This window comes from Heloderma suspectum, chromosome 5 (genome assembly GCF_057233095.1).
Source record: "Heloderma suspectum isolate Gila_16-S chromosome 5, 16-S_ref, whole genome shotgun sequence".
Taxonomy (NCBI): domain Eukaryota; kingdom Metazoa; phylum Chordata; class Lepidosauria; order Squamata; family Helodermatidae; genus Heloderma; species Heloderma suspectum.
This window is the reverse complement of record NC_139462.1, coordinates 117069897-117095724: the sequence shown is the minus strand read 5'-3', so window position 1 is coordinate 117095724 and position 25828 is coordinate 117069897. Positions and strand designations below refer to the sequence as shown.

At 42.3% G+C, this 25828-nt stretch overlaps 1 protein-coding gene across 19 annotated transcripts in view; it reads right to left on the bottom strand.

The window, feature by feature from the left end:
• Positions 1–25828, bottom strand: part of PROM1 (prominin 1) — a 123035-nt gene that overhangs the window by 44872 nt on the left and 52335 nt on the right. For 13 of the 19 annotated variants that reach the window (XM_084857081.1, XM_084857069.1, XM_084857080.1 and 10 more), the window contains 8 exons: positions 20905–20931; positions 18710–18915; positions 13814–13934; positions 12738–12801; positions 10306–10395; positions 7868–8085; positions 4070–4144; positions 2259–2322 (listed from right to left, as the gene is read on the bottom strand). In XM_084857081.1, the coding sequence (XP_084713207.1) occupies positions 2259–2322; positions 4070–4144; positions 7868–8085; positions 10306–10395; positions 12738–12801; positions 13814–13934; positions 18710–18825 (748 nt within the window). In that variant the 5' untranslated portion in view covers positions 18826–18915; positions 20905–20931. The remainder of the gene's footprint in view (positions 1–2258; positions 2323–4069; positions 4145–7867; positions 8086–10305; positions 10396–12737; positions 12802–13813; positions 13935–18709; positions 18916–20904; positions 20932–25828) is intronic. The other 6 variants (XM_084857071.1, XM_084857073.1, XM_084857085.1 and 3 more) reach the window with 1 other exon arrangement.

Genomic DNA, 25828 nt, shown 5'->3' with positions numbered 1-25828 from the left:
GTTGTGTCAGCAAATGCTATTGCTGTTGCGCTAGAGGTTGCTTATGCTAGCACAACATAATTTCCATTAGTGTTAGTGACAAATCAGACACTGCCCTATATATTAAAATAATGTCTAAGGCAGGGGTGGCCAACGGGGAGTTCAAGGGCCAGACCAGGACCCAAGGCAAATGTTGCCTGGCCCCTGGAAGCACCATGAAAATTTAATCAAGTTCTGATATTTAAACAAAGGTTTCCACAGTTTCATTTGAAAGGAAGAAATGGTTTCAAGCTGTAGTAATAACATACACTCCATCTGTTTCTTCAAATTCTGTTTGTAACATGTATGTCCCATGTAAATGTGCATACTTACAAGCAAGGTTATGCCTGACTACCTCTACGTTCTTCCTTACTGCTAGAGATGGTCAAACAGATTTGTGCCTGTCCCAGAAAACATTTATACCCCTCAAACATTAAAGCTGAATGCTTGGAAAGCCCTGAGGGGGTTCTCTGAGTATTCAGCTCTTGAATGTGAGCCCTCTTATGGCTGCTATTCCATTCCTAAGACAAAAAGAGCCCTCTTCTTGGGAAAGTGTAATGGAGTAGCAGGAGGCAGAGGTCCAGAGACTGGAGGGTCCCAGGGGACCACCTATCCAGCAGCAAAATGATGTACAGTTTATCATTTCCTGCTGGGGCTTTGTGGAGTTGGTTCCCTCCATTGACTGCTACTCCATTTGCCTTCCCCAAGGTTGAGGGGTTTTCTGCCCTTATGGGGAGATTATGCATGCTCAAGGGAGATTATGCATGCTATATTTCACCTCACAACAATTTGAGCAGGGGCACTTGTACAGTCAGGCATCCCTATTTCAAATTGCCATCACATCCCTATGCACTGCTAGAAGATGTCAGCTTCATTATGGAGCTTGACCACTAGTAGTGAGGGCATTCAAAGTGCAGAACAAGAATGTACTCCTGGCCCCTAGACCACTACCTAGAAATCAGAGCAGCCACTGAAAATGCAGAAGCTGGCCATCTGTGCTCTAAGGGATCCATGATCCATCTTCCTCCACTAGGATTCAATGACAGAGCTTCTGTAAGCCAATATACTGGGATAAGAATGATGCACACCCTTCTCCCACCCTATATTCCTCCTTCGTTTCCCCCATGATTGCTTGGGCCCAAAGAGCAGCTCAGGAGATCTTTCCTCCTCGGCATTTCCCTCTTTCTGTCTCTCACAGGCACCGGCAGCTCTCGAGGCAACATTCATTTGCTGTCCCCACCCCTACCTGCATCTCCTGAGCAGAACCTCACTTGAAACAGCCAAGCTAAACTTTCAGGAAAGCATGCACACAACTTTTCCTACTCCCCTGTTTGCATTCCAGGAGGGATGTGCTTTAAATCTTTCCCCTTCTTTTTTCATGAAATTTCAGCCCCCCCACACACACTTTTTGTTTTTCAAAGTAAAAAGGTCTCCAGTGACCCCAAGTTAGGGCTCCTGAGTAGGCTACAGATGGCTGCTTTGTTCACAGCTCACTTTATGCCCCCTCATCTCTCCCCCCCATGCCTTTCCCTGGCATTAACCCCTTCCTATGGTCTTAACATCATGGCTATACCTCTCAACTCACCAGAGTCAATAAAAATACTTCTGTTCAGTCGAAAAAGTGATCAGTGTTATAATTGTTACCCAAAATCAACGGAGGGCATCTCTACACCAGCCTAAAATCCTGCATTTAAAATGCATTTCTGCTTCCATTTTAAAGGCAGGATCACAATGACTCCCTTTTTCATGTGCTTCCTTTCCCCCGACCCCCTTCCCCTTCCTTCTCCCCATATCTGAGTCTTCCATTATCTTTCACTGATCTTGCTCCTCTTCCTGCTGCTTTTACTCTTTTCATAGAGGAAACTGAAGTGAAACACAATGGGCTAATTTGATAGCTCATTATCTGTGATCTACTTAAAAACGGAACAAAGGGCATTTAGTGCAGGAGACTCCCTAGAGGGACACGGCATCAGGTAAAGAGCCCACAAACTTCCATGAAGGAGCAATCTCAATTACAGAATAAAAGCTCCGTGTGAAGAAAGCCTGAGACATTTCTTTGGCAAGGCACTAAATGTCTAAATAGTAAAAACCCCCCAAGTATATTTTAATTATTTATCTTTAATAGGTTTTTTTTAAAAAAATAAAGCCTTTCCAAATTAAAAAATAAAGTGATCTTAAAACAATAAATCCAATAATTTAAACTATCACAGTCAGAGAACTAATTCTCTTATCCTTCTTACCTGATAAAATGTTCCTTGTTTGATTGAGCACCAAATCAGGAGTATCGTTAAATGCTGCGTATCCCTAGAATTAAAAGCTGATTATGTCAGCATCTTGGTGACAAAAGTTGCAAATATTTATTTCTATCTTTAAAAGGGTCACACCATGACATTTTAAAGTCAGTCTGCTACTAACATAAATTGCAAGCAGGATTTAAGGGAACTTCCTTCTTCTACCTAAATGTGCATATCCTTCGTTAGAGCTAATTCACACGCTCAAATACTGTCATTGCTAGATGGGATTGCTCAAGGCCCCGCGTGCTTCATGCTATCAGCGGCAGCCCTTACATGGTGATGGAGTGGATAGACACCTCTCCCCCTCACCACACACTTCAGAGAATGAGGACACCCCACTTCTCACTCCCAAAGACACAACGGAGCGTGGGCTTCATCACACAAGGCTAAAAATCCTGCAATTTACCACGTCTTCTGCTTCTGGAATCTTTGTGGGATTAGATCGGGTCCTTTCCACGTGGCTTTTAAAAAACACACCTAACTTCTATGTGTTTAATTACAAAGCCACTAGGTGGCGCTGTTGTTTTATTTGCAATAAAATCTACTTTAAACAGTATACCCTCATTTATATCAACTCCTTGGTGAGAAGAGGGAAAATGCCCGACTTTCATCGTCATGGAAAACAACGCAATCCAGCCCACAAAGAGTGGGAGGTTCCCTGGAGGAGGGCTGCGTCGTGCACAGGACCCGCAAACATCTGTGAGTAAGCAATCTCCATAGCAGGATAAAAGCCCCATGTGGAGGAGCCCCATGTCAATCCATGCTCTCCCCTCTCCTTCAATACATCTTCCAAGGGAGGGAAATCAGGGCCTCCGCATGAGCAGCCATCATCATGGAGCACCTGGTCCACATGGCCTTGAAGTGTGCAATAAAAGGGAACGTGCTCACCCTCTCCAACACATGAGGGCCAGCTGCCACCAACATATGAACTGGGGTAAATGGCCCTCTGTTGAACCTGTGAACTGCTTCCACTGAATCACAGTGTGCCTGAAGTGATAAAGCTCTACCAGTGACGCTTGCTCTATAACAAGATTTTCATACATGCAGGTCATTACTTGTGCTGCAGTTGTGACCTGAACAACACGGCCCAGTAAATGTCTTCAGATAGTCTAAGGAGCATCATAAGATGATGCACGAGTGTCTTGTGAGAGAGCTGCTAGTGTCACAAGAAACACATTACACAGTTAAAGGCTCCTATGAGCCCAAAGTACCTGCACACGGCTCCTCCCTCTCCAGCCTAGATAGAGGGAAGACCTCATCCTAGGGGAAGGAGCACCCAGCCAAGCCACAGACCACCCAAAGGCCAGCGGTTGAGGGAGCGATATGGGATGAGAAGCAATGGGAACAGCCACAACAACCTAATGAGAACTGGCTTTTTAGGAAGAGGGCACTCCAGGGCAAAGCAATGCTATGTAAAGGGGGGGAGTGAAGCACTCCAATGTAATTATGCTTTATTGTTTTATGTAAGCTACCTTGGGGATCCTTCTGGATCAACAGGTGGGATAGAAATCAAATGAAGTGTGCCTCCAATTTTAACTCTGAAGAGTGTGCCCCAGCTCAGCTTCCAGAAGCCTGAGAGATACCGGTGGAGACACTTTCTCCCTGTTGTGCATGTTCCTATGTACATAAGATATCTGTGCATCTGCTTGTTCAAAGATTTTACTGATGTCCAATGCCACACAAGTAAGTAACTTGTTGAGCACCAAGTGCCATTCTATTAGTAGAATGAATGAACTTGTGCCTTTTTATGAGCGTACCTTTTGAACCAGACTAGAGAGGTCTATTTTAAGGACTTCATTGACTTTGGCAAGTTGAGTGCTCACTCCTGGCAACTGAAAAGAGGAAAAAGATTATTTCAAGTTAGTTCTATTCTGCATATACAGTTCACTCCACTTATCACTTATTATATTTGTATCTCACTCTTAGATATGGCTTCTAGTGGACTTACCAGGTCTACACCCAATTATCTTCAACAGTATCATTGCCTCAGGTACACTTGCATCCATTTCACTGGGCCCATGTATGTATTTTCTTAATTACAGCTATTCCTATAATTTTTTTCTGTATGTGGTATGGGTGGCAGAGTTTTGTAAATTATTGTTTTGGCCTTCCAGCTAAACAAAAAATGAATTCATTCACTTAAGTTTTCAATTGTTCAAATTGTTGCCAAGTGCAAATATGACAAATTCATGTCCAAATGCCCAAAGCTTAGAGATGACCTGAAAACAAAAAAGCACACATAAGAAGTGGGAAGAATGGCCAAGCTACAAAGGAAGAGTACAAGCAGGTAGCACAGAATTGCAGGGATGGCATCAGGAAGGCTAAAGCTGAGAAGGAGCTGAGGTTAGCGAGGGATGCTAAAAGCAACAAAAAGGCTTTCTTCAGATATGTGCATAGTAAAAGACAGAGGAAAGAAATGGTGGTTCAACTATTAAATAAGGATGGCAAATGATAACAGATGACAAGGAAAAGGCAGAAATGCTCAATTTCTATTTGGATAAAAATAGAATATTTTTTATTCTAAATATTCTATAAAGAGGGCCTATGAGCCCCCTGGCAAAGGCAAAGTACAGGCTGAAGGGGCAGGATGGCAGCTTGAGATGGATAGGCATATGGTCAAGGAACACCTAATTACTTTGAATGAGTTCAAATCTCCAGGGCCAGATGAACTGCATCCTAGAGTAATAAAGGAACTGGCAGAAGAAGTCTCAGAACCACTGTCTATTCTCTTTGGGAAATCATGGAGGACAGGTGAAGTGCCAGATGATTGGAAGAGGGTAATGTTGTCCCTATCTTCAAAAAGGGTAAAAAGGAGGAACCTGGGAACTACAGAACAGTCAGTCTGACATCAATCCCTGGGAAAATACTGGAGCAGATGATAAAGCAATCCATCTGTAAGCACCTTGAAAACAATGCAGTGATTAGTCGAAGCCAACATGGATTTGTCAAGAACAAATCCTGCCAGACTAACCTGATCTCATTTTTTGATCAGGTAACCTCCTTTGTAGACTGTGGGAATGCTGTGAACATACTACACCTCGACTTCAGCAAAGCTTTCGACAAAGTGCCCTATGATATCCTGACTGGCACACTAGCTAAAAGTCAGCTAGATGAAACAACTATCAGGTGGATCCACAGTTGGCTACAGAATTGGACTCAAAGGGTGTTTATCAATGGGATCTTCTCAAACTGGGGAGAGGGAATGAGCAAGGTACTGCAGGGCTGAGTCCTGGGCCCAGTGTTCTTCAACATTTGTATTCATGACTTGGAGGAGGAGGTGCAGGGAATGCTGATCAAATTTGCAGATGACACAAAATTGGACGGGATAGCTAATACCCTGGAAGACAGAAACAAAATTCAAAGTGATCTTGATAGACTGGCACACTAGACAGAAAACAGCAGAATGACATTTAATAGGGATAAATGCCAAGTTCTGCACCTAGGAAAAAGAAACCAAATGCACAGTTACAAGTTGGGGGATACGTGGCTCAACAACACTACAAGCAAGAAGGATCTTGATATTGTTGTTGATCTCAAGCTGAATATGAGCCAACAATGTGATGTGGCTGCAAAAAAGGCACATGTGACATGCTATTTGCAGCTGCATTAATAGAAGCATAGCTTCCAAATCCCGGGAAGTACTAGTTCTCCTCTACTCAGCACTGCTTAGGCCTCATCTGGAGTTCTGGGCACCGCACTTTAAGAAGGATGCAGACAATCTGGAGAGGGTTCAGAGGAGGGCAACAAAGATGATCAGGGGACTGGAAACAAAGCTCTATGAAGAGAGACTGAAAGAACTGGGCATGTTTAGCCTTGAGAAGAGAAGACTGAGGGGAGATATGATAGCGCTCTTCAAGTACTTGAAAGGGTGTCACAGAGGGGAAGGCCAGGATCTCTTCTCGATCATCCCAGAGTGCAGGACACGGAATAATGGGCTCAAGTTACAGCAAGCCAGATTCCATCTGAACATCAGGAAAAACATCCTGACTATTAGAGCAATACGACAACGGAACCAATGACCCAGGGAGGCGGTGGGCTCTCCCACATTGGAGGCATTCAAGACGAGACTGGGCAGCCATCTGTCAGGGATGCTTTTGACTTAGATTCCTGCACTGAGCAGGGGGTTGGACTTTATCCATTCTTGTGGATAAGTAATAGATAAAACTGAGCTAATTATTTCTTGTCCTTTCCTCAGTAGGAGAGAAATGCTATGAAACCTAGATAATCATCCACCATGTCATCGGCCTTTCTTTCTTGCCACTGAGCCACGTGACGGAGCTCTGTTTAGCTTCACTATGACCCCTGAGATCACCTGACTATAGCTTCTTCTAGGCAGCTATCTTCCATTTGGTATAGATATTCTGGTTTTTCTTTTCTACATGGACATAATGCAAGAACCACCTTGCTGGATTAGGCTGAGAGCCACACAGTCTAGCTGAGAGCCACACATTTCCACGCGTTTAGCCACTCACAAGCCATGCATGACAGGGACGTTGTTCTTCTTTTTGTCCCCAGTTCCTGGCATTCAGAGATATATTACCACTGAACATGAAGATTCCATAGCACTAGCCATCCAAACTTAAGATGAATACAATCATCTTTCATTAATACAACAGCTAATAAATATGTAACAAAATCTTTGCACAATGAATACAAAAGTCCACATCATAAAAGTCTAAGCTATCCTGAGTGCTGCAGAGACTACATAGTCTGAATGTGTCCACTGTAACATGCATTTTAGCTTTAAGAAGATATACCACACAATTTACACTAAACAGAAGCAGTACACCATTTCAAGTTTACACTGGCAGCTGGACCAGTAAGTGAGTAATTTCACTAACAGACCATTAACGAACCCACTAAAACAGGCCAAATGTTTACTATTCAGTGAGAATCAGGCCACTGAGAAGAACTAATGGCAAACTGACTTCTTAGGAAAGAAGCTCCCTAGAAGCTTTGTGGGGGTTTCTTCAAATAAAATAATCAGTAACAGCAGACAAGGTTTCCTGAAAGACAAGTTCCACAGTACAACCAATCTTCCTCTACAATATACAGCCCCTTAAGAGTGTTGGGCATATTGTTGCCCTGGCAAGTATCCTGTGTGACCTGAGAATACACTCTAAAATGTTTTCCCAAATCTTCTGCAACCTGGAGGGCTTCTCAGCAGGCAAATCAATGTGAAAAGGGTTTCCAGTGAGGGCTGGACTTTTTAAAAACCACAGAACAAACCAAATGATCTGCCACACGCTGACCTAAGTAAGCCTATGTTTGGGCTGTACCACTTCAGAGAGCAGATGGGGGCTCATACAATTTAATGGTCCTCCTTATAAAACCATTCCCTGGTCATAGAAAGTTTGCACACCAAGGAGCAGGCTATAGTAGAACACACACCCTCCCCCATCATGTTAATTTTCTAAGTCTAAGGAACATTTTTTGCATGGAGGAGCATTCTGTCATATGAACCCCTATCTTCAGTCTGAAGTGGTACAGGCCATATGTTTACTATTCAGTGAGAACCAGGCCACTGGGAAGAACTGCTGGCATATTTATCTTACCCTGCTGAAGTTGGCATTGATGTTTAGTTGGTCCAATGAATTCCTGATGATGCTGCAAGTGGATGAAGCCTGGGCAGCTGTGCATGCAGAATCATTAAGTGTGTTCATCAGGTGTCCTTTAACCTCTGTCAGGTTGGCATGCAGCTTCTCAGTGCCTTCCTGCAAGACTTCCACAGATACACTCACATTCTCCAAAGCCTCCTTCGTTTCTCTAATAGCTGCCATGGTTAAAAAATATATCAAATCAGAACTTTAATCCAATGGCTTCATTAGACATCAACTTTATAAATCACCTAGGTCAGCCTTCCCCAAGTGGTGCCCTCCATGCTGGCAGCTGTACCCCAACAGTCCTGGAGGGCGCAGATTGGGGAAGGCTGATCTAGGTACAGGATACATAAACCAAAATAACTATTCTTAAATTAAGGTGGTCACACTGCAGTAAGCAGGACAGCAAAGTCTGGAGAATACGCGCTGAACCTCTCAATCTATATTCGTTACCAAAGGTAACCAATACATTCCAGCTGCATGTCACTAGACGTCTAGTTTAGTACAAATTTTCCTGGAAGGCCACTTACCAAAACAAGCAAGGAGTGGTACACTGGAGTCTCAATTCCCCCCCCAAAAAAAATTTCCTGCAAGAAAGGCTGCTGACCAGGTGTACGTTCTCCAAAGCCTTCTGCTTCTTGGTTGGCAAGTGGGTGAGGTCTAGTAATTGCCTTCAAGAGGGGCAGACCTTGCCCAAGTGATTCCAGCTGTTAAACACTCTACAGTGTCTACTGAAAGATGCAGACTGTTACAAGCTACTTTGGATTTTCTGCATGTACAAACTTCCACTGAAGCAGAAATGTGTAAACAAACAAAAACAACCCAAACCACTTCATACTTATATAGATACAAGCATAAGTGGCATGGGCATACATTTGACTTTGTTGCCTTACGCAAACCTAACGTTTCTTTTCCTTGGTCATGGTTAAGCATTGAATCTGTAAATCTAACCCATGATTAAGGATTGACCACAAGCTAGGACATGAAACAAGGTCTTGAAGTGGGCTGGTACACTGTGGCTTGGGTTAGCCAGGATGAAGTGTTAGTTTCCCAACCTCTCTAGCATCTCCAGCTGCAAGGTGACGCAGAAGTCTCACTGGTATCTCCCTCCGCATGCCCTCAGGTAGCAAAATTTAACTCAGCGAGATAGGGTTTCACTGGCCATTTGGAGATATTTATCAGGGTTGGAGCAACAAGCCATGATAGGCTCTAAGCATTGTTAAGTGTCAAGTGTTATGTCTGCATCAGACAAAAATGAACCAAGGAAACAGCCTCAAAAATTGTTGCCCTAAAAATCTACATTTCCCCCGCCCCCGCTCATTCCCAACAAGCCCACTACAGTAGAAACAAAACAATGTCCCTGCCTATGAGGTATAGCATGGTTCCCATCGTTTCCACATATCTACTAGGTTGAACTGACTGGGAACGTGTTGCTACCCACAGACTACAAGCACTATGGCTTCAATCCACAACTTGTTTCCACCAAAGCAGCCCTAATGACTTTAAATAAGCCAGAATAAATAAGTTACAGATTGAAGCCAATAGCTGGTCAAGCTTTGCTTTTGGGATCCATCCTACTGAGCCAAAACAATGACTTGTGGAACACAAGAGAAATATGACAACAAAACAAACTGCACAAGAGGACTTAAGCAAGAGAGGAAGACACTGTACACAAGGCAGTCAAAATATTTTACCTTTAATGGCCCTTTCCACTTTGACTTCAAGACAAACAGAAAAATAAAGCAAAGAGTGGACGATGAGAAAAGATTTTCATGACGTACGCAAAGACTTTCAGTTGTCAACACACCACTTCTATTTTTGACATGGGAAGCCCCTGTACCTACACACTACCAGCTGAGACATCTTGAACCTCATATGCATGGCTGGAACCCAAGTCTCCAAACAGCTGCGGAGCAGTGGAGTGAGGGGCTCTGTAGTGGAAAAACAGCAAGTGGAAGTGGACTGCTTAACCCTTCCCTTGTCTGCTCCTTCACCCCCCAAAACCTATCCCCGCCCAGGCTGCTTTTCCCCATGACGAGGCAGACATACCTCCATAACCCCATCCAGGCAAAAGAGCTAGGAGGTGGAGGCAAGTAGCAGTGGGAATGGTTCAAGCACCCACCACCACCACCACACAGTTTTAATGTACTTTGTGGACTGATTTTTGTTGGTGTTGCTGTTAACTGCCTTCTGGATTTTTAATTGAAAAGTGCTAAAAACATAAATGTATGTTTTGAAGGCCCCTTAGTTTCAAAAGTGGTTTGCTGTGTGCAGTGGAGGGTGTGATGAACTAGTTGTTCAGCTCTTTGGATCCAGCCCAAATTACAAAAGCCTCCACGGAAACTTATGAAGCTGGACAAGAAAACTCGCAATAAGAACAGTGGCCTCTTTACCTCCTGCCATGGTTAGGGCTGCATCAAGCGCAGGGCGCACCTCCTTTCCCAGCTGTTCCTGGACTCGGCTGCCAAGCAGTGGCCCAACATCTGTTGGAATAGGAGATGGGGAAGTAATCAGGCCCAAATGTCTGTTTAGTGCAATTGTGCACTCTTTAAATAGCACACAACATAAGAAAAGCGCCAAACTATATTTTTCTTGAACTTTAACCCAAAGAATAAATCCTAGTTTGGCATTTAAAAATATGCCACTTTTGTCATTGCCTTCAAAGCATTAAGGAATAACAAAGCATTAAACATTAAACCAATCCATCCACATTAACACTGTATGGGAAATGTTAAGAGTGTTGTCATTTGATTTCACAGTATTAGGCTTCCATACTATTAGTAAGCATGACACAATTTGGGGGTGGGGGATCATCTTGAAATTGATCCTTCAGTGTTTCCTTCATGCTAATTGAGATGGAAGTTGTTGAAAAGCACTTGTTTCTCCTTCCCTTCTGAAGTGAAAATGAGCACTTCATAGACTGAAAATGACCATGGTTTTCAAAACAAGCCATTCTTCCTGAAAGAGACACGCAAACTTAATAGGCCTGTTTGAACACCACGATAGTCCACTGTGGTTTAATTTACCTGCAGGGACTGTGGTGTCATGCTGGGCTCCCACGGGCAACATCTTTGCATAGTGCCCACAGGAGAAAAGCTATGGCAAGCTGGGCACCTGGGCACCAGTGGGTGCCATGCAAAAATGGTGCCCACAGGCACCTGGCACAACGCGACAGTCCCTGTGAATAAAATAACCCATGGTGGGCTGTTGTGTCGTGTGAACCAGGCCACTAAGGGAGGCATAAGCTCTTCCCTGATTAGCAAAGAGGTAAAGATTGGAGGGAAGACATATTCCTCTACATTATATTTTAATCTGTGTGTGTGTGTGTTCATCATCTTGTTTGTACATTTTTCCTTTTAATCTTTTAATCAGCCATGAAGCTCATTGGGTGACTTTGGGCCAGTCACAGACTCTCAGCCCAACCTACTGAACAGGGTTGCTGTTGCGAGGATAAAATGGAGAGGAGGATTATGTATGCCGCCTTGGGCTCCTTGCAAAAGGAAAAAAGGCGGGATATAAATGTAATAAAATACATAAATAATCCCAAAATTGACCAAGAACAGGTGAACTGCCAGAATTACTTTGGAGTCCATACAGTTTCTCTCTAGCATACAGGTGCTTTCAAACATGACATTAACAGGGCAATTTACATTTGCAATCCACTCTTCCTGCAAGGAGTAAAGGACAGCATGCTTGTGGTTATCCCATGTTATCTTCCAACGTGAATACAAAACATGAGTGTCTTTTTCTACGGTGTCATCAAACTATGAAACTTTCTCCCCAGACATCCCTTTAGATGCCAGATGGAATCAGCCCTGTTCTTTCATGCTTTTAATGGTATTTCAGATCTTTTTATTTGTTTCTAGTGTTTTTTTCTGTTTTTATCCTATAGTTAACTGTCATACTGTATTTTTTTAAAAAAAAAATTATTTTAAGCCACCTTGAGGGTGTATGCACCAAAAGAGAGGGTGCAGATTTGAAATAGTAATAATAATTTAGTAACAACAATAATGTAATAATACAGTAGTGCAGTGGCTAGTGGCTCTCTTCTGCTTTCTGTCTCACAAGAAACATATTCATGCATGCACACAAACAGCAAGAGCTCAAAGATGCTTTTCATGCCATGTGGAACCAAAGCCCTTAGAAAGGCCATTTGGAGAATCCATCTTTTAAGTGGTAGAGAAGAATTTACCTTTCTAATTAAAATTAAGCATGACACGAGTTCAGCAATACTAATGGAGTGACATTACAAATAAAAACGTTTTCATGTGTTTAACAATTACTATGACAAGTTTACATCATATTTTGGTAATAACCTGGGTTCATTTTGTAGCATGTAGGCCTGCTATTTAATACTTCAATATTTTCATTATTAATTTTACTCAACATTTCTACAGAGCATTTCAGGTATAAAAAGGTAAAGGTAAAGGTGTCCCCAACCAGTCGTGTCCGACTCTAGGGTGCGGTGCTCATCCCCATTTCTAAGCCGAAGAGCCAGCGCTGTCCGAAGATGCTTCCGTGGTCATGTGGCCGGCATGACTGAACACCCAGGTGCACGGAACGCTGTTACCTTTCCCGCCGAGGCAGTACCTATTTATCTACTTGCAATTTCTTGCTTTCGAACTGCTAGGCTGGCAGAAGCTGGGACTGAAGACGGGAGCTCACTCTGTCACGCAGCACTCGGGTCTCGAACTGCTGACCTGCCGACCTTCCAGTCTGCAGTTCAGCGTCTTAACCACTAAGTGGGAAGCTGAGGTTGACAGAACAGAAGTTTGCCTCAGGCAAGTCTTATGTACACAAAGATAACGCTGTTCAATATACTTACTATTAAGATCGGAAAGTGCTTTCTTCTTGGTAGTGTTATATTGACTCACCAAATAATCAATTTGCTAAAAAAAATAAAAATATATGTTATTAAAGATGCAAGTTAGTCACATACAGGAATATACCAATACACATAAGCAGCCACTTTACACTTGGAACAAGGTGCTCTTCAGTGTAGTGATTGCAAAACTCTAGTTATACTAATAACCTAACTTCTTTTCCATCCCATTTCAACAGTTCTGGTTACCCTGGTGGATGACCTACGAATGACAGACAGTAAGTACATCCCTGTTGGTTCTGCTGGACCTCTCAGTGGCATTCAATACCATTGATTATGTTATCTTTCTGGACTGCCTGCCTGAGGATTAGGGGCACAGTTTTGTGCTGATTCTGGACTTACTTGGTCCTATAAAGTGATAGCAGGGTGCGGGGGGGATGACTACTGTTCAACCATACAAAACTCATTTGTATAGACTTGCCACTGGAGCAAGAGAGAGGAATAATCCACTCCTGGATGGGGATGGATGCTTTTATCAATTTTGGTTTTTCTCCATTTCATTTCTCCTATCTTAAGTTAATTCTATCTCATTTCCACATCAGTTTGCAACTTTTTAAAAATAAAACAAAGCACAAAAAATAATATGTGTTTTGTGTGCACTTTCCCTAACGTAAGCGTTTTTGTATGCAGGTTTGCCTAATATATGCATGTTTTGCAAACAGTTTTCCTTCATATAATGCTGATTTGAACATTTTTTCACTAATATATACATTTTTTGTATGTAACAGACCATGGGTTATTATTTGAGGGTCATTTAACCCTCATACAACCCCTGCCGCCTGGGTTTGGATGACATGACAAACCATGGTTGTCTGAAGCTGGAATGAGAAGGTTAAAAGTAGCTCTAAACCACAGGCTTGCCTATGCACATTTGGAAGCTTATAATATGATGTGGGCTCTACACTATGGTTAGCACAAATCATTGTTCAGCATGATGTCTGAACTGAGCCATTTTGTTAAGTACATCACCGCTATGTCCACTTAATGACTATAACAGCAACAACAACGAAGCACCTTACCCCAGGAGTATCATTCAGGAAAATTCTCAGGTCTCTGAAATTACTTTTCATCAGTTTCTTTGCTCCTCTGACTTGGCTTGTGAGGTGCTGGTTAGCAGCATAAGCAAAAACCACACCAATGCTATGAATAAATGGGGGAGGGGGAGAGATTTTATTTTACCATCGACAAGTATATCATGATCTGGTTTTCAAACCAGAGTAAACTGGTCAACACATACATAGACAAAGGCTCTGATGCTGAACTTGGAAGATGCTTCCCCATAAACTTTTAAATCACAATCCACTGATAACCATTAGGTGGAGTCAGAGAACTAGATGGGACACAGTTAAGTTAGCATCCATGCCAATTATTTAACTTGGGGTGGGGATGCTAGAAACAGTTTTAACTTCAAATCTTCAGACTATTATATCTTTCAGTTTCGAAAGAGTGCATAGCATGAAGACTAGCTAGCAAGCTAAGAGAGTGGGTAAGACATCAGTGGATTCTCATAGACACTTTTATCATGCACAGTCAAGTTGATACTTCTCAATGGTTTTGTGCTGAACTATTCACAATGCTGGTTCATCAGGCACATATCCAGATTTATTCAACATACTTTTCAAGCCATGTTTAAGGATGCACGCATCACAATCTGAACATAAAGTAAGACATTGGTGCAAAAGGAAAGCTCAGTTTGACACCTATATGTAAACTGTTCCTACTCAGAAACAAAATTAGTGGATAATATGAAAAACTTGGCTAATGGAAACAAGTTATCTTATTCCTTACAAGAAAAAAGGATGTGAGGACTTAAAAGACTGACTTGCAGTGGCCTGACTATTTGGTTAATAATTTCTTTGTAAACCCCCAAGATTAGGAATAGTAAAGTGGGTGCCCCTTAGGGTCAACTCAAACAGTTTATCACAAGATTATGTCACGACCGCCTGGGAATCAGGCTTCCTGCATTGAGCAGGGGGTTGGACTCGATGGTCTTGCAGGCCCCTTCCAACCCTATGATTCTGATTCTATGCCTTTAACTGAAAGAGGGTAACTGTGCCCATGGAAGGAGGGTAAGAGAACCATCCATTTCCCCCTCCTCCATCTGACACAGCAGAGCTTGGCTCCCTGGGCAGGGCATGGTGAGGATGGAGCTGCTCCTCTATAATCCTGTCTAAAATTACAAGAAGCTAACACCCCTAGATGAGAATTCAGGGTGGTTGTGTGCCTTCATGACCACTCTTACCTATATGTAGTTTAACAAAACACAACTCACTGTGGACTTAAACCAACTGATGGGGGTGGGAAGGATCCCCCACCCCCAGATCTCCTGATTTGCTTTGGTGGCTTAGGCTTTTTACACCTGCCTAACTGATTCCTGGAGACTCCTTGTTCAGAAGCACTGCATCTCTGAATATCACTTGTTGCAGGGAGAAACAGTCAGGTGGGCTGCTACCTTTCTGTCCTGTGTGTGGGTTTCTGACTGTTAAAAACAAGATGATGGAATGGATAGATCTTGGTCTGAACCAGAAAGGATTCTTATGTAGGACTGTCCTTGTGCGGGCCACCCTCACAAATGGCACTTTGGCACCAGACAGAGACTAGGGCTTAGATGGGATGATTGGTGGTACACTACAAACCCCCATTATTTTCCTGATATCTACAAGGATAGAAATATTTTCCAACATGGATTTCTCAGGTCTGTTCTTTTAAAATTTAATTGTCTATCTGCTTTTGGCAGCCTGTAAAAAGAAAAGCATTTCACAATGGTCAGCCAGATGAAAAGTGAAAAGTGTACTTCTAATTCACATAGTTAGAACTACAGTAACAACTTTGTTCTCTGGAGAATATTGTTTCAGTCTTTGTGCTCAAAATACAAAAGGCCAGTAGCTCAATGTGCTATGAAAGTATTTTTTTTGCAAAATGTCTAATTTGATAAATTCTCATTTTGAACATCTTTAGCAAAGTAGAAAGAATACTTCTCTCAAAAGACGGTCATTCTAGTCATCATATCTGTGAAGACTAGTAAGCCTAGTTCTCCTTCATGTTGAATGAGTTGAAAACAGGAAACAAATGTTAGCTCATCTTTCATTGATAAAGAGGCTACCAGAGACTTGCTTTCCAAGAAATTAGGATAGCATACTATTTAAATATACCTTTGAGAAATCAACTGATTTCTCAAGTACAAGATATTGTGACGTTATATAAAGCTTACACACAGGGACAGCAGCGGGGTATACATATGTACTTGGGTATGTCTATCCACTGGTCAGATGATTAGCATGAATAATTTTGGCAGTGCTAATTACTTGGGGACAGACTCCCTCTGCCCCAAATCAGCATATATATTAATTGCCACAAGTAGTACATGATCCAGAAGGAAGCCTATTTCCTCACAATGTTAGCCCTCACTGAAGGATGAGTAAAGACCTAAATAATATGCTTGCTTAATGTTCAAGGGTTCTGCCTTTTAGAGTTGGTTCCCCACCACCAGACATCAAAGGCTCCCGCTAGAGCAGCCTTCCCCAACTTGATGCACTCCAGATGTTTCAGACTAAAACTCCCAGCATTCCTGACCACTGGCCATGGTGACTGAGGCTGATGGTAGTTGACATCCACAGCATCTGGAGGGCATCATTGGGGAAGGCTGCAGTAGAACATGCACATATATAAAAACAGCAGCTAAATAAGCCACTGCAATTCTAAACAAGCAGGCTATACAACTACAATTGGAAAGACTTCCAGAATTTGACCTCCTCCCACCACCAGGTCCCTATGCATCCACAACTGTATCTCTTATTCCCTTCTACACAAGTCAGTGGGCACCACTTGTTTCTTTGGGTGAAAGTAAGGTGCTGCTACAGGGGATGATGTTGAGGGGTGTGTGTGTGTGGGGGGGTCCTTGCTCCCAAAACACTGGTGAGCTCAGTGTTGAGGCAGATGCCATTACAGCAGTGTTGCTGACTCAGTCCTTTGAGTCTCACCCATAGAGGTCAATGAAAAGCATATGAGAGAAAGCAAGCACTACCATTCATTCCAATTAAGAGACAGGTGAGTTGTCCTTGACTTCCATTGGACTGGCTCAGAATAAACCAAGCTAATTACCCCCAAATTGGTAAATAGTTCAGTTCATTGCAAAACCAATCCAGACAGATCTTCAAAGCAGTCCCAGCAAAGCAAAGGAGATGTTTATTTGAGGCTTTCCTAGACTTTGTAGCACAGCCCATGGAAACACCGGGGGTGGGAGTCCAAACCCACCTCTTACCCCAAGGGTCTCCTATGGGGATAGATTTATGGCCCCACCCAGAGTTTTTCTGAGGTCAGCTCTTCAAAGCAGCCCTCTAACAAAGCAATACAGACCCAATTCTTCCCAGTCCTAGTCCAGCATTCTAGCCACTACTATGTCACACTGGGTATCAATACAAATAGGGGGTCCTAAGTCAAGGGTGGGCTGATTCAGTCTTGTGTGGTCTTATCTTTTTTCCCTCTCTACAATCCCTGTGGTTCATCGACATATTTTAAACTTACAAAGCAAGATGTCATACTCAGGACCTCTTAACAGTTAAAGCATAACGAATCTATCTTCAGTGACCTCAAGTAGGCACTCTTACATAAGAACGTAAGAAGTGCTTTGCTAGATCAGATCAAGGGCCACCTAGCTATTGGGGGTAAGGCTATCAATAGCTACTATCATTATATAACCATTGATAATATAAGGTTATCAACAGGTATATATTACCACCAGTATCAGAGGCAATGTGCATTTGAATACCAGTTGCTGGGGAACATGAATGAGAGGGAGCTACACCCATGTCCTGCTTGTGGGCTTGCCATAAGGGCATCTGGTTGGCCACTTTGCAAATAGAATACTGGACCAGATCAGTCTTTGGTCTGATCCAGCAGGGCTCTTCTCATATTCTGAGCTCAGTACTGAGCAGGCTGCTAGGTGGCCAAACAGAAAATCCCCTGTGGTTCACAAGTGGACTACAATCTACTTTCTGCCCATCCCTGCCCTCATGGACTGAAAATTAAAACCAATGCTTAATTCTGGAATCTTCAGTCAGCACCATTAAGTACAAAGCACTATAAATTTCTACACCAGGCCAAATTTACATGCCTTTGGAGTGCACAGAAAATGGCTGTATCATGCAACAGAACAATGAACAATCATGGTGAGGCCAGGGTTTCTGACCACTATTAGTTTATAAAGAAATCACAGGATAATGTTTTACATGGTCCATTTTCAACAACAAAATGGATAAATTAGAACTGAAAGAGGATGCAGTTTTTTGTTCATGAAAGCTATGAGATACAAAATTAACATCTTGATAAACTCATTTTGGAGAGAAAGAACTCGCCTACATGAAAGGACATTTCTAGAAAATAATAAAATTTTGCAAACCAAATTCCAGAACAATAATCTTAGAGCCAAACTACATGATGAGCAGCCTCACATGATGCATCTTCTGCTGGACTATACCAGAATAAGCTTTAGGTGAGTGACTGAAAGTTTTGACTGCTTCCTCACGTGAAAAATTCTGCATATACATGATTAGCCATAATTAGAACCTTCTCCTTGATACACTAGTTTTTTAAGTGCAGACTGGCAATGTATTCAAACATTCCATTTTCCCACCTACTGTCTGTCTTAAGGGGTATATGCTGATAACTAAATACATCCTGTGAAGCTGCTATTGATGTCTTCATATTGCAATATTGATTGCTCCAGCCCTTTCAGTATATTGCAATGAACTGTGGACATCAGCTGGTGTGCCTCTGTTATAAGTTTTTTCCTGCTTTAACCTTGTGCACTTTACTTCCAGTCTAATAAAAACTTCATAAATAATAGACCAGGTTTAACCCACCTTGTCTACATGTCAAAGCAAAATTTACACTTTGCCCAACTTGACTATACTTGCCTGATTATTAAAGCAGCAACAAAAAGAATTGTAGCAAAGCAGCCCCTCTGACAGTCAGCATTTTTCTTCTGTCTTTGGTGCATTTCCCCACCGCAGTTGTCACAGCAACGACACATGCAGAAGCAAAGCCCCACTAGAGGCAGCAACAGAACAAACAGTATTCCCAGAGCAGCAGAGACTATAAAACCGATTTCATAGTAAACTGCCTGTAATTTGGACAGAAACAACAGCAAGAGCAGATATTATAGTTATAGCTGAGATTCAGGTTACTGATGCTGTTTCAAAACCATATTACCTTTTCTGTTAACTCCCAAACTACATGCTGGGGAAACATTATTGTGAAGTTTTCCTTGCACAATTCAGCTACCACATTGGATGCATCCAACAGAGTGGAGAGGCACTGTGCAACCCTTTCTCAGCCAATTCATGCGAAGGGACATCATCCCAAGCAAGAGGGTAAGGATGCACCAGGATTCCTGGATGCGGACCTCACTACAGATGACAGGCACAGAAGATTCTACATGCATCAACGCTGCCCACAAAGCACAACCCCATCCCTGATCCGTGACTGAATAAACTGGAGAGTGGGATGCTGGAAAGCATATTTTGAACTGGGATGTCTTAGAATTGCAAGGAAGATTTCTGCCCATTGTTCTGGAAACGGATAGATTTTTTTTTTTAGTGCAAGCTTCTGAAAAACAACAGCGGTGAACCCAGGGAGAATGGCTAAGTGGGTTTTTGTTTTGTTTTAAAAAGCACTTTGAAAAACCACCTAAGTTGGGTGTTGTTGTACAGCACATTTCTAAGGGGGGCAGGATACCCAGAAAACTTAACTCAAAGGGAAAACAGTTTGAGAACTATTGATTTAATGCAGCGTTTCCCAAAGAGAGCTGACTCACTATAGCTGTGTGGAAGGCTACCAGGGAACATACACATTTCTCCTTCAGAACTACTCCATTTTGCTTAATTGACTTAGAAGAGAGTACTAAACAAGGCTGTGTGTAGCCTGATTTTGCAGCCCTTATCAGTTATGCAGGTTACCATAATTTATCTTATTTTGCCTAGTTTACGGCACAATCTATGCATGTTTTCCCAGAAGTAAGCCCCACCGTGTTACTCCTAGGTAAGCGTACACAGTACTACAGCTTTTTCCTACTTTCCAACTAGTTTCTGCTAGTTGCAGCAAGACGATGTGTAGTCCCAGTCCTTGACCAGTGGAAATCCTATTCAGCAACCCTTGTGGCTTCTGATGTAGGGCTGATTTCCTTCATATTTGATATTCCTTCACTGAAGCCTGTCTCTTCTTCAGATCAAGAAGAAGAGACCCCACCACACACACACACACCCATCCACACATAACTGAGCGGTTAAATAATCAGAAGTTAATGGGGAATTTGTTCCAGAAAGGAAAATGGCTGCAGGGCCAACACTTTTGAGTCATCATAGTAGTGTCAAAAGTTTTGACACTACTATGATGTTTCACACAGAATTCACAATTACAACCATCGATGCACTTCAACCACTTTTACATATACCTGAACCAGAGTGGGTGTTGCTGCTTCTGTAGCTTCTCCTAAACCAGTGCAAGCATAAAATGCTTCCACCCACATGGTTCGTTCTGATGGCATTTATATACTGCATAAGCAATACCTGGTTCCTTTGGAGACCCACGGCTTGCGTGGTGCAGAAATGCAGCATCTGGATAAGCTTCTCCTCCACTGCTATTACTTATTTGTGAGTACCAGCCCACTACAAGTGCAGAGGGAGAATAGCCATTGGGCAGCTTCCTCCAGGGCCAGTTACAAGCCAGTTTCTCACCAGCTACATCTCATCATGCTCCAATTCTGCTTTCAGTGAATCTGCCTCAAATTCCCCCATTTCTTCAATGAAAATAGCTCTAATTACAAACAACTGCAACACATGGTCATTTATACTAGTGACCTAATTAGACTTTCAAGCAGAGTTAAGTATTTTTGTTGGATGGAAGGGAATAGGAATATTTTAAAGGTTTCTGTTAAATACCACAAAGTAGTGTTTTAACAAACTAAATTAACAATTCTGCAAATAACCTAAGATTCTTAGAAGGGATAATCAGCATAGTAGTAATAAGGAAAATAGAAAAGAGCAATGCAGTATGGTTAGTTAATCATGTTTTCCAAACAACAATGTGCATTAGATGCAACAATAAGCTTTACCTGAAGTGTCAGGACAACATTTTCTGGCTGTGGAAGTCAAGGCAGATGGAAAGTGTGTATGATGTACAGGCAGCATGCATAAAAAGAAGGTAGGTGAGCAATAAATAAAACACCCAACAATAATGTTTATGATGTCATCAAACTAAAAATAATGTATAAGGGCAGTAAGTAATTAAGCACATCAAGTATTTACAAAACACAGTTCAAGAGGCATCTTGCAATTTTGGCAAGCTAAAATGATTTTGTATTAGCATGATATTTACTTATGGTATTCACTGTCTAGCTTTTTCTTAGTTCTGCTAACACTTGCCAGAAAAAAAGAGGGCCAGTTGTAGCATAGGTAGCATTTTTTTCAATTCCTCTGTTACTTCTACTTGTACTCTGTAATACAGCTAATTTTTATTACTATTTGGACTAAAGTTTGTACCGTAAAAAATAGATCTTGGGGCAGAACACCACCAAGTGGAAGGGTTTTTTTAACAAAGAAAATTACTCTTCTTAAATTAATTTATCAAGTTTAAAGCTGCACTACCTTATATTGGGAATTAGGGCAAAATCCAACATAAGTTCTATTTAGAAGAGACCTACTGAAGCAAAAGGAGCGTACGTTAGTCATGACTAAGTCCCATTCACTTCAATGAGGTTACTCTAAGTAGGACTTATGTTGGATTTTGCCCTAAGTCCCCTGTGGTATTTAATTGAAGCAGCTATGTTTTTTTTAAAGGCCATGAATCAGCATTTACTTTTAACTCTTTGAAAGCTTTATTTACTCATGTTCAAATAAAATGGAATCTTCACTCCCATGAGGACAAACCTAAATCGTTTATTGCTCTTCCGTGCCATGTACTTACAGATAACTAACCTGAAAACATGCCTATACTTGTTCCACAAAGAAATGGCTCTATTGTCAAGAATAATAATAAAGGCAGCAATTTGGGATGGCTTAGGTGATCAGTTATGCAGCTGTGACACAGTGTTGGTTGACATCATGCCGACTTTGGTTTGGCATTATGAGAATGATCCTTCAAGGACCATCAGGCACACCCCTCCTCCCCTCAGATGCAGAGATTCCTTTCTTTCACTGTTTGTGGCAACCCAGGGTCAAACCCTAGTTCACAGGGCATGCGTAAACAACCGTTTGTAGGTTTGGAAAAGCAGCAAACTGTTGCTTCAAACCTGGAAAGAAGGGAGAAAATTGCAGCAGAGGTGAGGTGGTTAAGTAGACGCAGAGTCAGAATTGAAGCAGAAGTGCTCAACTATACAAGCAGCCCTGCTTGGATCCTTGTGAAAAGAACTGAGGTGGAAAGAGACACCTCGAACAGCCCCCACCTCCACACTGCTTGTGTTGCCAAGCCCTTTGTCACTTGCTACACCATCAACCTTCTCCAAAAAGCAACCACCCCCAAAACCTCACCACAGGGAAGGGGGAGCAGATGGCAGAGTGCTCTAGAGATGAGGATGGCCCCTCTTCCTTCAGGCAAGGAAGTAAAAGATGCTGCCACTATCACTTACCAGAAGGAAGAGGGGCCTGTGACACCCACCTTGTCTTCTTCAGAGCCTTCTACCACCTGCTAACGCAGGAGTGGACATTTTGCAGCCCTCCAGATATTTTGCCCTACAAGTCCCATGATCCCTCACCACTGGCTCTGCTGGCTAGGGCTGATGGGAGTTACAGGCCAAAACATCTGGAGGGCCACAAATTGTCCACCCCTGTGCTAACCCCTTCCTCCGGTGAGTGCTTTTCCTTTGGAGGGGGGGAGACGGGGAAGCGCATGGAGGAGGGCTTGGGAATGTGAAGAGAACAGAGGTGGGAATAGGTAGTAGGTGGTAGAAAGCTGGTCTCAACAGGGCCCTTCAAGCTTTTCTTTCACAACAAAAACAACCCTTTTGTAGGGTTTTGAGTGATCAGCAGGAACTCTTCAAGGGCTCAACTGATCTTGGGAGAGAGCACTAGGCTGCTCCCAACTCTACAGGGAAGGCGAGTGGGAATGTGGGGACACAGGCTCCTTGAAAACTTGTTCTCATAGCACCAAACCACAGATTAGCCTCGCATCTGTAACCAACCCTCAGCCTTTTAACTTGCTTCCATCAAGGCACAGTTTCTTTTCACAGTGAAAGGAGTTTAACAGAGGCTGAATTAAGACAAGGGAGAAGGGGCAACAGTGGTCCAGCACACTCGGAAGTCATCAGGTGGGGGGTGGGGGTGGCGGCAACAAATTCTGAAGGTGTTCAGAAATCACTTGAAACACACTATGCGTCCAAACCTGGTGCTCAGATTTCCTACCTACTTTACTGTCAGCTCTGTCCCATGGAATTACCATTGCTTTTGGAGAGAACAGATCTGTCATTTCATGGGAGTTTCAGGAGCTTCTTGTTATTTTTGGAGCTATGATGAATATAGAGCTTTCTAATTGCTTTTCTACTCTGAGCAAGCAATTCTCACCTCAGAATTGTTCACCTTTTCTTTTCTTACATTTGAGGGAATAAAAATGAGGGGAAACATTGTGTAATGAAGGAGGAAAGAAACAATAGTTACATGATTTGAAAATGTTTTTTTAAATTAAAGAGGTATTAGAAATCCCCATTCAAGTGCATGCGTTATTATAAATGTCCCCGTTTACTGTGCTTCAAAAGTCCTTATCAAAAGTTTCAGATTGATGAAAACAATTTACCAAGGGTCTGTGTAGTGTAGTAATACTATATATAGTACTTTTTTAGAGAGATCAAAGTGCTTTACATTATTTTTTTGTAATCTTCACAACCTTCTAAGCTAAGGCACTACTGTCACCCCCATGTTGTGGACTGAGGCTGCCCAGGAGTGGCTTGTCTAAGATCACCCAGTGAGTCCGCGGCAGAGGCAAGATTTGAAATGATTCATACCTCAGTCTCTACATGGCACCAACCCTCCCTGGTGTAGCAGTTAGAATATTCTGTTTATCACAGTCTCCCTTGCTAATTTGAACATGAACTTACAAACCCATGTAAACATCTTCTATAGGAGCTAAAAGCTATTGTTACACACTGGAACAGTTATTCTACTCCCCATATTTGTTTTAATGAAACCAACAAAAAAGGCACCACCACCAAACAAGGACCTCTCAAAAACTCTCCTTGGATTAACTTGGAAATTGAGTTTCTCCCTTTCCAATTTTTTAAAAAACATTCAGATCATTTTTTCCAATCCAAGGACTTGGCCCTTTCCTCCCCTTCTCCCTGCCTGGTGCACTGGGTAGCGGCACACCAGGGCGCAAAGCCAGGGGACTGTGGGAAATGTAATTCTGCCATGGTCCTGAAGAGTGTACTTCAGAATGCCGATGCCATAGTGAATTGTGGAGATGGAAAAGTAGGGAGGAAAATGACATGACTCCCTCCCTTTATGTTGGATTTTGAACCAAGCCAGAGAAGGACTGGGGGTCTTTAAAAGCTTCCCTCTCATCTGAGGTGGGCATTTATGAGCCCCTGAAGTTTGTATCTGAGCCTGGCTCAGCAGAACTTCAGCAGCAACTCTGCTACAAAGCAGACACACAGTACAGGAGACAAATGTATAAATGTCAGTTGTCTAAACCCCAGCATATTTTAAGCGAAGAGTTCCTCACGTGAGTGTGAGGAAAAAATATTTTTTAATTTATTACATTTCTATACTCTTCATTAGCTGAAGCACTTTGGCTACTTCCCAAAACAAAACTTAAACCATAAAATACATTATCATAGTAAAACACAATATAAAAACCTTAAGTTTGAAATAGAATAAAGCCAGAGAAAAAGTAAGATAAAAGCCAGCAGCAGTGCAAAGGTCTAAAAAATGCATTATCACAATTTTTAAAACCGAAGGACTAAAAAAAAAGAATTACATCTCTTACGGTTTCCTAGATGAGTTGTTTGCTTATGGGTTCTTGAATGGTGCTGGGATTTATACAACTGGCATTTATATGCTGATCTTCTGCCCTTTTTTTTTGCATTGTAGATTCTTTTGCATGGTACAAACTCGATTTTCCTTTCTTCCAAAGTAACCAAGACACCCACGAACATGCTAAGATAATGGCTCCTGTTGGACCAAGTTTTCTAAGCTGCAGTCACGCTTTTTAGTCATTGTGCCTCAGTGGTAATTCTAGAAATCACAGCTATATTTCAGCAACACCTAAATCACACATAGAACTGTCCTGATTAGTCAGGATGGGTGAGTGTGGAAGCCCCACTGTAGACTTCCTATGGTAGACCAGTGATAAGAAAGAATGTTCACTAGAAACCAGCACAACATAGGCTCACTCTCATCATGTTTAGCATACAGTATCCAGAGCTGAAAAGGATCGATTTGTCCATGAATTCCAGACTTGGAGATTCCCTTTACCTGTTCATAGGGACTGGTATAATTCAGACATCACTGAGCCAATCACAAACCACAATTTGGCACTTGGAAGCACCCTCGCTAGAGATGTGATGGCCTGGAAAACCCCCAGAATGGGGGGAAAAAACATTTTCCCCAAGGACAAAAACAGTCCCCTTCCCCCATTTTTCCCAAGCCTTCACATCCTTAACTCTCTCTTCCCCCTCCACAATTTGAGATAACCATTATCTGCTGCAATTTTCAAGTTGAGCAAACAATGGTTCACTAACTAGAGTGTGCCTACAAACCAGGGACTAAAGGAGTGAATAAGCCTGAAGCAGTCACCCTGATCACTAAATCTTATCAACCATCCTTTTCAATAAATTATACTAGTGTTTTCAGGTTTTCCATCTTCAGGGAACACTGTCATGACCTGTCATGCCACCCTGTACATTGCAGAAGATGCAGGAGCATGTTCTAGAAAGCACACTCGGTTTTGAGTCTCATTGTCACCCTTTGTAAGCTGAGTGTGCACCCTACAACACCCCTAATATGCCCCTACAGGGAAAGACTGAAAAGTGGTGAGACAGCAAGTCTTTC